At 40.9% G+C, this 12,879-nt stretch overlaps 1 protein-coding gene across 1 annotated transcript in view; it reads right to left on the bottom strand.

Annotated features, from left to right (window-relative positions):
* The window catches only part of bmp5 (bone morphogenetic protein 5), a 177,968-nt gene extending 176,420 nt beyond the window's left edge, over positions 1-1,548 (bottom strand). The window contains exon 1 of the mRNA XM_043687437.1: positions 1,389-1,548. Coding sequence (XP_043543372.1) covers positions 1,389-1,548 — 160 coding nt within the window. The remainder of the gene's footprint in view (positions 1-1,388) is intronic.
* Between the last annotated feature and the right edge of the window lie 11,331 nt (positions 1,549-12,879).

Below are 12,879 nucleotides of genomic sequence, written 5' to 3'. Positions count from 1 at the left end.
CCCCCACCCTCCTCTAGCTTATCTGTCCACGCTTCAGGCTCTCTGCCTTTATTCCTGATGAAGGGCTTTTGCCCGAAACATCGATTTTGCCTGTCCTCGGATTTTGCCTGTCCTCGGATGCTGCCTGAACTGCTGTGCTCTTCCAGCACCACTGATCCAGAATCTGGTTTCCAGCATCTGCAGTCATTGTTTTTACCTTGAGAGGGCAACAGCCTATTGTCAAATCACTTGATAAAGTTCTCTTAAATACTGAGGATAGGATTATACTTGTTTCTGGAGAATAAAGTGATACAGGATAAGAGATAAGATAACTACAGGAGATATTTTTGATTATTTTAAAATTAAGCAGGAAGTGACCTAATTTCACCTGGTGATCTCCCCCACCATGCCTCCAAGCTGATAGTCTCCCAGCCCCTCATTGCTCTCTTGTACCTCCTTCTGAAAATCCACAAACAGAACTGTCCGGGAGCAAACCATTGTTTCAGCCTGCTCCTGCCCTATAGAACTCATCTCCTCCTACTTCACTTGGTCTTTTCTCCCCTGGTCGAGTCTCTGCCCTCATATATCCGCAGTTTACACTGACACTTTACACCAGTCTGCAAACTTCCAGTTTGCAGGCTCCAGCTGCCTCCTCTTTACCATGGAGCATGCAAGCCCTTTACATACAACCTCACTAGGACGGCCTCAGGGCTCTCCACTTTGTCTTGGAGTAAAGGCCTGAACCATCCCCACCCAGCACCACCCTCCTCTGCTTGGCAGAGGTCATCCTCACCCTTAACAACTTCTCTTTGAACTCCTCTCATTTTCTTCAGATCAGAGGGGTGGCCATGGATATGTACAGTTATGCCTGTCTCTTTGAGTGGTATGTGAAATATTCCTTGTTCCAGTCCTATTCTGACACCCAACTGCAACTGGTTCTCTGGTGAATTGATGACGTTATCGGTGTTGATTCCCTCTTTCCTGGAATTGGAAAGGTTTATCAATTTTGCTTCCAATTTCCACCCATCCCTCACTTTCACCTGGTCTGTCACTGAATCCTCCCTTCCCTTCCTCAACATCTCTGTTTCCATTTCTGGGGAAAAACTAGCCACTAATATCCATTATAAACCCACTGACTCCTACAGCTACCTGAACTATACATCCTCACAACCTGTTACCTGTAAAAACTCCATTCCATTCTCCCTGTTCCACTGTCTCTGTTGCATATGTTCAGATGAGGCTAACTCCGACAAGAAAGCCTCCAAAATGTCCACATTCTTCCTCAACCAAGGATTTCCCAGCACCATTGTCAACAAGACTCTCAACCAGGTCCAACCCATCTCCTGCACTTCCATCCTCACCGCCTCTTTAACCTCCTGCAACAGCAGCAGGGTTCCACTTGTCCTTACCTACTATCCCACCAGCATCCAAATCCAGAAGATCATCAGCCACTATTTTCGCCATCTCCACCAAGCACATATTCGCTTCCTCTCCCTTGTCCCCTTCCGCAGGGACCATTCCCTCCCGGACATCTTGGTCCACTCCTCCTTCTTTCCCAACATTCCCCATAGCCCCATGGCACCTTCCCCTGCAACTACTGAAGGTGTAACACCTGCCCGTTTATTTCCTCCCTCCTCAGTATCCAAGGGTCCAAACATACCTTTAGGTGAAGCAGCACTTTACCTGCACTTCGCACAATCTAGTCTAGCATCTAGCATTCGCTGCTCACAATGTGGTTTCCTTTACATTGGGGAAACAAAGTATAGACTAGGTGATGGCTTCATAGAACGTCGGCACGGGCAGCACGGTGGTACAGTGGTTAGCACTGCTGCCTCGCAGCGTCAGAGACCCGGGTTCAATTCCCGCCTCAGGCGACTGACTGTGTGAATCTAGTCTAGCATCTAGCATTCGCTGCTCACAATGTGGTCTCCTTTACATTGGGGAAACAAAGTATAGACTAGGTGATGGCTTCATAGAACATGTATGTTCTGCCTGCAAAAAAAATCCTGAACTTTCAGTTGCCTGCCACTTTAAACACACCATCCTGTTCCCCGCCAAAATCTCTGTCTCAGGTTTGATGCAGTGCACCAGCGAAGCTCAGCATAGCTGGAAGAACGCCTCATTTCCACTTGCTGACACTGCAGTCCACCAGATCCATATTGAGTTCAATAATTTTAAGGCCTGTACTCTTCCGTGTCCTAGCCCCCTACCACACACACCAGGCCTTGTTATCACACAGTCTGCCATTACACACTGCCTATTGTTAGCCACTAGGAAGGGTCACTGCATCGGAAAGGTTTGACTCTGATTTCTCTCCGCAGATGCTGCCAGACCTGCTGAACTTTTCCAGCAACATTTGTTTTAATTTCTGATTTACAGCAACTGCAGCTCTTTCCATTTTAATTTAGTAAGGAAGTGATGTTGGACTTGTATAACATACTTGTTCGACCTCAGCTGGAGTATTGTATATAATTGTGAGTCAACATACTTGTTCGACCTCAGCTGGAGTATTGTATATAATTGTGAGTCTCACATGACAGGAAGGATGCACTGGGGATGGTTTACAAGAATTCGTTCAGGAATGAGAAACTTCACTTGTAAGGATAGGTTGAAAAAGGTGTGCCTGTCCTCCTTGGAGAGAAGGTTGGGAGCAGATTTAATAGAGTAAAGTCACAAGCAAGCTGGTTAGAATAGATAAGGAGAAGATATAAGATAGAGTCATAGAGTCATAGAAATGTACAGCACGGAAACAGACCCTTCAGTCCAACTCATCCATGCTAACGGGATATCCCAACCCAATCTAGTCCCACCCTCCAGCACCCGGCCTATGTCCCTCCAAACCCTTCCTCTTCATATACCTATCCAGATGCCTTTTAAATGTTGCAATTGTACCAGCCTCCACCACTTTCTCTGGAAGCTCATTCAAACATGTACCACCCTCTGCATGAAGAAGTTACCCTTAGGTCTCTTTTATATCTTTCCCCTCTCACCCTAAACCTATGGCCTTTAAAATGAACTGGAACAGGACATTGATTTAAAGTAATGCGCAAAAAAAAATCAAATGTGGAGTGAGGAAAAACTTTTTCACTCAGGAAATACTGTCTGGAGTTAGGTTTATTAGAATTAGATTTATTTTCACATGTACTCACATGATTATTGTGAAAAGTTTATAATTTGCCACTTATGGTGCCATCTTATGTAAAAGGTACCTCAGTACAGCTTCTTGCAGAATCACTGCCTGCAAGTATGGTGGAGGCAGGCTCAACTGAGGTATTCAAGAGAACATTGGATGAATATTTGAATAGAAATAATGTATAAGGCTATGGGGAAAGGTAAGAGGATTGGCACTAGATAATGACGCTTATTAAACGTTTCCACACTGTAATGTAATCTAATCTAATCTAAACATTGGATGAATATTTGAATAGAAATAATGTATAAGGCTATGGGGAAAGGTAAGAGGATTGGCACTAGATAATGACGCTTATTAAACAAGCCGGCAAAGTTAACAGGCTGAATAGCTTTTTTCTGTACCATAACCATTTTGATTCTATAATAATGTTCATTAAAATTGTCATTTGGGTTATTTCAAGCTATACAACTTTTGAATGGTTCACGCAACTGGCCACTAATGTTTTCTTTTCTGTGAAGAGTCTTAAAGAAAGCTGAAACTGACAATATGTAATTGTTGTAAGCTTGTTGTGAAAATGCTTTTAATATCTACACATAGGTGTGTCCCACAGAAGAAGCTTTTGGTGCATATGGAAGAGAGGTTTTCAAATGATGTACAATAGAAGCCAGATGCAGATCCTTTCTCCTTTAGAAATTGTCCAATGTCAATTGGTTCATCTCGGAACGGAAAACATGAAGCAAGAATTATGCAATTTGAATTATTCAAGGGATTTTTCTAGTACAGCTGTACATCACGCTGCCTTGGAAAGGCAGCCAACATCATCAGAGACCTCTCCCACCCCAGTTATAATCACCTCTAACCTCTTCCTTCAGGCAGAAGACATAAGAGCTTAAACACATGGAACAACAGATTCAAGAATAGTTTCTTCCCCACTTTTATTGGGCTTCTGAATGGACCACTCAAATTTTAAATTTAATGTTGATCTTGCTCTCTATGTACCTTCTCTACAGCTGTAACATTTTATTCTTTCTCTGTGTAGCTTGTATAGTTTGATCTGCCTGTACTGCATGCAAAACAAAACTTTTCACTGTCTTTAGGTACATGTGACAATAATAAATTAAATCAAATCAAAAAAAAGGATGTGGGAACATTTTACTACTTTGAGGGTGCTGCTCAAACCAGCTGATGAAGGAGCAGCGCTCTGAAAGCTAGTGCTTCCAAATAAACTTGTTGGACTTTAATCCGATATTGTGTGATTTTTAAAATTGTACACCCCAGCCCAACACCGGTACCTCCAAATCATAACAAGCGTTACAGTTTAGTAACAATGTTGTATTGTGTTTTCTTGCTTCAGTGATTCAAGCTTGTCAGCAGGAGTCCAGTCTGTACAGCATCTTTGAGTAAATGATACTTTTTTTTGAGAGTCGTGATGTATGGGATAACTAAATGGCATATTCTGACAGCCGATTGACTCTGATATTTTATTCTCTCATCCACAGAAAACAGCTACTTGACATGTTTGAATGAAAGAATATTTGTCTTCTGTCCAAGTAAGGGAAACTGTCAAATAGCAAACATACAAGCCCATTTCAGAAAGAGTATTTTTTCTTTGTTAAAACCAGAGGAGCTATAAGTGCTTAAGATTGTCTTTCACTGTCAATGCTTTTTTCAACACTTATGGTAATTAAGTTGTTTTGGGCAAATATTCTACCTGATCATCGATTCTGGTAGTAACCTTGATGTTATTGCTATTAGATAATTATGTGAGAGCATAACACAATTAAACATAAAATACCTGACCATAAGAAAGGAAGTTGCATAATTTTATAAAGGTTTCCATCTCCAGTGGTTGCAAGACTATATAATGATGGAATGTCTCATTACTGCAGAAATATTATTAAGTAACATGGATATTATTAGCTTTATCAAGTTAAATTAAACAATTAAATGGACATTCAACGAATTTACCGTCTGTCTCAATACATTGAAACCTAATAATACATGTTTTGCAAAATGCTTCGATTCCATGGCAATAAAACCCCACTTAGCAAATAGCCTGAAATGTTCATCAATTGCCTTATAAGGTTTTATTCTCTCATTTGTTCATATTGCTTTGCAAAAATAATAGATTTTCAGAAGACGTTTTATTGTTAGTAAACTTGATTAGGACACAGCAGTATTGAAATTACAAAGTCATGAATATTTCATGAAGTGCAGTACAGTATTTCAGAATGAACTTAAAATTGATTTCTATGCATTAAACTTTTCTTACTTTAAAACAATCTTCAGTGGAATCTACTATCCAGTTAGTTACTTTCCTGATTGCCACAATGCTACAGGAAGAAAGCTCCTCTTGCGATGTTGTCTCATTGCGCACCAATCTTCTCCTATCTGATGTGTTAAACTTGCAGTCAAATAACATTCAAATTCAATTTATGTAAGATGTGTTGCCTTCATTCCTAGGATATGGACAATGCTATGCTACAAGTTATGGATTTAATCTTTTCTACTACTCACTTATTCACTTTTCAGTTATTGCCATTTCCTGCAAGTAATGTCATTCACATTGTAGATATTATTTAAGCAACCTATTCAGATGGATTATGATACACCTCTGCAGCAGGTCGAACTTGGAACTAATCATTTTTAAGGACTCTACTGCTGTGTTAGAGGAGCCCTGAGGGATATTTACATATTGGACTATTATTCCCACTTTTAGTATTAAAACAAATCCAGAATTCTTTGTTCCATGCTTTGATTGTTTACTCTGCGCTTTGATTGCTTACCTCAAACAGGGTCTTTGGCAATTAAGTGCTTTTATTCACTTTCAAGGCCAGTGCTTTGAGTATAGGAGTTGGGATGTCATGTTGTGGCTATGTAGGACATTGGTTAGGCCACTTTTGGAATATGATGTACAATTCTGGTTTCCTGCTATAGAAAAGACATTGTGAAATTTGAAAGAATTCAGAAAAGATTTACAAGGATGGTTGCCAAGGTTGAATGATTTGAGCCAAAGGGAGAGGCTGAATAGGCTGGGGCTGTTTTCCTTGGAGCGTCGGAGACTGAGGGGGTGACCTTATAGAAGTTTATATAATCATGAGGAGCATGGATAGAGTGAACAGCCAAAGTCCTTTCCCAGAGTGGGGGTGACCAAAACTAGAGGGCATAGGCTTAATTTGAGAAGGGAAAGATTTAAAAGGGACTTAAGGAGCAACTTGTCCATGCTGGTGTGTATGCAAGTGGAAATGGTAGAGATTGGTATAATTACACCTTTCAAAAGGCATCTTGATGGCTACATAATTAGAAAGGGTTTAGATGAATATGGGCCAATTGCCGGCAAATGGGACTAGATTAATTTAGGATATATGGTCGGCATGGATAAGTTAGACTGAAGAGTCTATTTCTATGCTGTACAGCCCTATGACTTTGACTTTCAAGGATCGACATCGTGACATGGTGCTTTTAATTGACAGCTATGTCTGGTGTAAAGTTCTGGGTCCAGCCAATGGAGTTTTGTGTCATTTCACAATCAGCTCTGTAACCAGGACCTGACAGTTTGTGTGATGAAGTTTGGTAGCCTGGATTTGACAAAGTACTCTGGCTGAGGTCAGCAGAAAGTTTATCCTCAAACTGGTTCTGTGCCAGCACATGCAATATAAGAAGGGAAAAGCATATTTGCAGAACAACATTACCATGAGAAATAGTGCAGAGAAATTATAATTTTGTTTTGGCTTTTAATTATTGCTAATTATTGCTCTCACTGTACATACAGTTTGGATACTATTCACTTGTCTTCAATACAGTTGACTTTCATAGGGTGGGTCTGGTCTGAAAGAGTGAACATTCAATTCCTTACTGAAGATAAGGGGGTAGTATAGTTCCAAAGAAATGCATCATTATAGTGTCATAGCATTATACAGCATAGAAACAGACTCTTCAGTCTAATTGTTCATGCCAACCAGATGTGCCAATCTGACCAAGTTCCATTTGCCAGCATTTGGCCCATATCCATCTAAACCCTTCCTATTCAAATTCTCATCCAGATGCCTTTTAAATGTTGCAATTGTACCAGCCTCCACCATTTCCTCTGGCAGCTCATTCCATACACGCATCAATCTCTGTGTGAAAATGTGGCCTCTGAGATTCCTTTTAAATCATTCCACCCTTACTTTAAACACAGGCCCTCCAGTTTTGAAATCCTCTACGCTGAGAACAGACCTCAGCTATTTGCCCTATCCATGTCCCTCATGATTGTATAAACCTCTATAAGGTCACCTCTCGGTTAAACTGGAATGCAATGGCTAACATTCTTTGTTGTGCCCTTGATTTTATTTTATTATCTAAATCTTGGACAAAGTATGGGAGCTTGAAATGTACAGATAGCATGAGATCCATTATCAAAGCTTTCTGATTAGCTTATTGACTCTGAATTCTCCATCCCAAGTTAAGGGACTGTGGGCCCGAGCAGCAAAGACTCAAAGATGTGGTCACCAGTCATCAGACATAGAGATCCATCCCACTTGGGGACCTAAACATAGATTGTGACTCAGACTCTCAGGTTACCTAACAAAACATTTTTAGTATGAGAATTTATGGTCACCAAAGTCTGTTTTCCTTCCTTCTTAGTAAGACATGGCACCCTCACATAACTCTTGACTGAACTTTTCAACTTTGTCATTGGTAAGCTAACCCTCCACCATGTTCCCAAACTACTAGAACCACATAAACCTGACCCCATAAATACTGGTAAGCAGCTTTGTTAGACCAGTGCTATGTGGTCTTTATATCAAGATTAACATCTCTGCTGATTTTCAATAATTTAGGAGTGTTTGAGAATTAGTTCCAGAAGAACTCACTAAGGCTTAACCATATTCAGATTAGAGGAAGAGGTGGATGGGCTTTCATTGGATACTCACTTGAGTGCAAATGAAGAGATGTTTATTGACACTGATAGTGTGTTGCGGAAATTGGTGTGAAATATTTTTAGGTTTATTTATAAAGTGAACGATTGCAGTTTATGTCAAAATTGACACCTGGACTCCTTCTCCACCAATTTGCTGTTCGAAGTTTAATGTGGTAACAGAAAATGATTCTCTGTAAAGGGAAAAGAAAATTCATTTTGAAGATTATATTCCTATCAGTTTTTGCAAAGGATGGCTGAAAGCAAGGGTAAATTGTTACAATCTAATTACTACTGATGTTATGAGTTTGAACTTTTATAAATAGTGGAGGAATGAATTGGATACATGGCCATGGTTAGCATCTCAAGGAGGAAGCTAGGCACGGTCTTGCTATAACACACTTCCTGTCAAAATTAAAATAAGCAAATTATTTTGTGAGCTGAATGCCCATCAGTTAAGTACTGAGGAAATTTTGGAATCATTTCTTAGGTTTTATGGATGAAATTTACCAGAAAAATGATCCATTGGTAATCATGATCACACTAATCTTTTCTATTCCTGTCATAGAGTCATACAGCATGGAAACAGACCCTTCAGCCCAACTCATCCATGCCAACCAGATTTCTAAAACTGAACTAGTCCCATTTGCCTGCATTTAGTCCATATCCTTCTAAATCTTTCCTATTCATGTACCTGTCCAAATGGCTTTTAATATTGTAAGGGTACTCACCTCTACCACTTTCTCTGACAGCTTGTTCCATAATTGCACCACCCACTCTATTTAAAAATTACCCCTCGGATCCCTTTCTTTCCCATCTTACCTCCAACCTATGGCCCTCTGGTTTTGGGTTCTCCTCTCCTAGGGAAAAGACTTTGGCTATTTACCTTATCTATGCCCCTCATGATGTTATAAACCTCTATAAGGTCACTCCTCAGCCTCCTATGCTCCTAGGAAACAAAATACCAGCCTATTCAACCTCTCCTTATAACTCAAAACTTTTAGACTCGGTTACATTCTTATAAATCTTTTTTTTGCACCCTTTGCGGTTTGATAACATTGATAGCAGTTCAACCAGAATTGTTTGCAGTATGCCAAATGTGGCTATATCAATGTCTTGTACAGCTTAACATAACATCCCAACTCCTATGTTCAATGCTATGACTGATGAAGGCAAGCATGCCAAACACCTCCTTACCACCCTGTCTACCTGTGACACGACTTTCAAGGAACTATGTACATGCGCCCCGACGTCTCTCTCTTCGACAACGCTCCACAGGGTCCTGCCTGGGTTTGTCTTACCAAAATGCAACGTTTATCTAAATTAAACTCCATCTGTCAATTCTCAGGCCACTGGTCCAGTTGATCAAGATCCTGTTTAACTCTTAGATAACCTTCTTCACTGTCCACTATACCACCAATTTTGGTGTCTTCCACAAAATTGCTAACCACTTCTCCTATATTCTCATCCAAATCGTTCATACAAATGATGAACAACAGTGGACCCAGCACTAATCTTTGTGACATACTGCAGGTCACAGGTATCTAGTCTGAACAAGAACCCTCTAGCACCACCCTCTGTCTTCTACTGTCAAACCAATTTTGTATACAGTTCACTAACTCTCCCTGAATTCCATGCTATCTAACCTTACTAACCAGCCTACCATGCAGAACCTTGTTGAAAGGCCTTGCTAAAGTCCATGTATCAACATCAACAGCTGTGCCTTCATTTAACTTCTTGGTCACTTCTTCAATAAACTCAAAGAACCTTGTCAGACTTGATTTCCCATGCACAAAGCCATGCTGACTATCACAAATCAGTCCTTGCCTTTCCAAATATATGTAGATCCTCTCTCTTGAAATCCATCCAACAACTTACATACCACTGACATCAGGCTCACAGATCTGTAGTTCCTTGGCTTTTCCTTGCAGCCTTTCTTAAATAATGGCTCAACATGAGCTATCCTCTATTCTTTGGGCGCCTCACCTGTGGCTGTTAGGGAGACAAATATCTTTGCCAGGGGCACTGTAACTTCTTCCCTAGCTTCCCACAATGGGCTGGGACACAGTTAATCAGCTCTTGGGAATTTATCTATCTTTATGTGTTTTAAGACCTCCAGCAGCTCCTCTTCTGAAATGTGGACTCTTTTTAAGATATCAGTATTTCTCTGAGTTTCCCAGCTTTCTCTATGGTAAATACTGATGCGAAATATTTGTTTGGGATCTCACCCATCTCCTGTGGTTCCATACATACACAGCCTCATTGATCTTTAAGGGACCTTAACTGTCTTAGTTACTCATTTATCCTTAATGTACTTGTAGAATCTCTTAGGATGCTCCTTAACCTTATCTGCCAAAGCTATCTCATGTCCCCTTTTTGCCCTTCTGATTCCCCTCTTAAAAGTACTCCTACACTGTTCATACTTCTCAAAGGATTCCCTTGATCTCAACTGTCTCTACCGGACATAAGCCTCTTTTTTTTTCTTGATCACAGCCTCAATATCTCTAGTCATCCAATGCTCCCAACTCGTGCTGGCCTTGACCTTCAAACTAACAGGAACATGCTGCCCTGAATTCTTGTTATCTCACTTTTGAAAGACTCCCACTTGTCAGACATCCCTTTACCTGTGAACGGCCTCCCCCAGTCGACTTTTGAATATTCTTGTCTAATACCATCAAAATTGGCCCTCCCCAATTTAGAACTTTAACTTGTGGACTAGGCCTATCCTTTTCCAGAACTATTTTAAAATGAATAGAATTATGGTCACTGCTCCCAAACTGCTCCCTCTGTCATTTGCCCTGCCTTATTTCCCAAGAAGAGGTTGAGTAGGGCAACATCTAGTAAGGCAATCTACATATTGATTGAGACAGTTTTCTTGAACACCCTTAACAAATTCCTCCCCATCCAAACCCTTAACACTGTGGCAGTCCCAGTCTATATTTGGAAAGTTAAAATTCCCTACTGTTACAACCCTATTATTCTTACAGCTATCTGTGATTTCTCTACATATTTGCTCCTCAATTTCCTAGTGACTATTGGGGGCCTATAGTACAATCCCATCAAAGTGATCACCCCCTTCTTATTTCCCAGTTCCATCCATACAACTTCATGGGAGATCCCCCACGAATATCCTCTCTAAGGACTGCTGTGATGTTTTCTCTAATCAAAAATGCCACACCCCTCCTCTTTTGCTTCCTCTTATATCCTTCCTGTAGCATCTGTACCTGAACATTGAGCTGCCAGTCCTGTCCATTCTACAGCCATGTTTCTGTAATAGCTATGATATCCCAGTCTTATGTTCAGATCTATGCCATGAGTTTATCTGCTTTATCTGTCAGACTTCTTGCATTGAAATAAATGAAGTATAAGTCATCAGCTTTTCTTTGTTCTCAGCCATGCTTTTGCCTGCCTTTAACTTTTGTACCAGCCTCAATCTTCTCCTTTGTCTCTCCATTAGTGGAGTCCCACCATCCTGCAGAACTAATTTAAATCTTCCCGAGTAGCTCCAGTTAAACTCCCTACCAAGACATTGGTCCCCCTCCAGTTCAGTTGCAACCTATCCCTCTTGCACAGGTCACTTCTGCCCCAGAAGAGATTGCAATCATCCAAAAATCTAAATCCCTGCTCCCGCACCAACTCCCCAGACATGTGTTCATCTACCCAATCCTCCTATTCCTACTCTCACTAACACATGGCACTGTGAGTAATCCAGAGATTACTACCCTTGAGGTCCTCCTTTAAAAACTCTTGTCTAACTCCCTATATTCTCTCTGCAAGATCTGGTCCCTTTTTCTACCTATGTTATTGGAACCAATGTATATAATAACCTTCGGCTGCTCATGCTCCCCTTTGAGAATTTGTTGCAACAGCTCTGAGCACCAGGGAGACAACACGCCATTCTGGAGTCTCACTCATAGCCTGTTTATGCCCCTGACTAGAGACTCCCCTACCATAGAGTCAAACAGCATTGACACAGACCCTTTGGTTCAACCTGTCCATGCTGTACATTTTCCAAACTAAACTAATCCCACCTTCCTGCTCTTGGTCCATAATCCATCCAAATCTTTCCTATTCATGTAATTATCCAAATGTCTTTTAAACATTATGCTTGTACCCACATCCACAACTTCCTCAGGAAATTCATTCCACACATGAACCACTTTCTGTTTAAGACATTTGCTGCTCATGTTGTTTTTAAAATCTCTCTCCTTTCACCTTAAAAATGTGCCCACTAGTCTTGAAATCCTCCATTCTAGGGTTAAAGACAGCTACCATTAACCCAATCAATATCCCTCATTATTTTACAAACTTATATCAGGTTGCCTCTCAGCTCCTATGCTCCAGTGGAAAAGGTCTCAGCCTATCCAGCCTTTCTTTGTAAGTCAAACCTTCCATACCTGCCAACATCCTGGAAAATCTCTTCTGAACCCTCTCCAGCTTAATAATATCCTTCCTATAACTGGGCAACCAGAACTGGATACAGTACTACAGAAGTGGTCACACTAATGTCCTGTACAACCTGAACATAATGTCCCAACATCGAAACTCAAAAGACTGAGCAATGAAGGCAAATGCCTTTTTAATCATTCTGTCTGAATATGATGCAAATTTCAAAGAATTAGTTCCTCTGTTCTACAACACTACCCAAGGCCCTACGGTTAATTATGAAGATGGATGAGGATGTTAGGCAGGCTTTCAGGGAGCTAGGTTGGAAGCTCAAGGTTAGAACGAACAGAGTTGTTGTCTCTGGTTTGTTACCCGTGCCACGTGATAGAGAGTCGAGGAATAGGGAGAGAGAACAGTTAAATGCGTGGCTACAGGGATGGTGCAGGAGGGAGGGATTCCGGTATTTGGATAACTGGGGTTC

This window comes from Chiloscyllium plagiosum, chromosome 3 (genome assembly GCF_004010195.1).
Source record: "Chiloscyllium plagiosum isolate BGI_BamShark_2017 chromosome 3, ASM401019v2, whole genome shotgun sequence".
NCBI classification, from domain to species: domain Eukaryota; kingdom Metazoa; phylum Chordata; class Chondrichthyes; order Orectolobiformes; family Hemiscylliidae; genus Chiloscyllium; species Chiloscyllium plagiosum.
The sequence above is the reverse complement of the archived record's forward strand: the minus strand, read 5'-3'. Positions and strand labels throughout refer to the sequence as shown.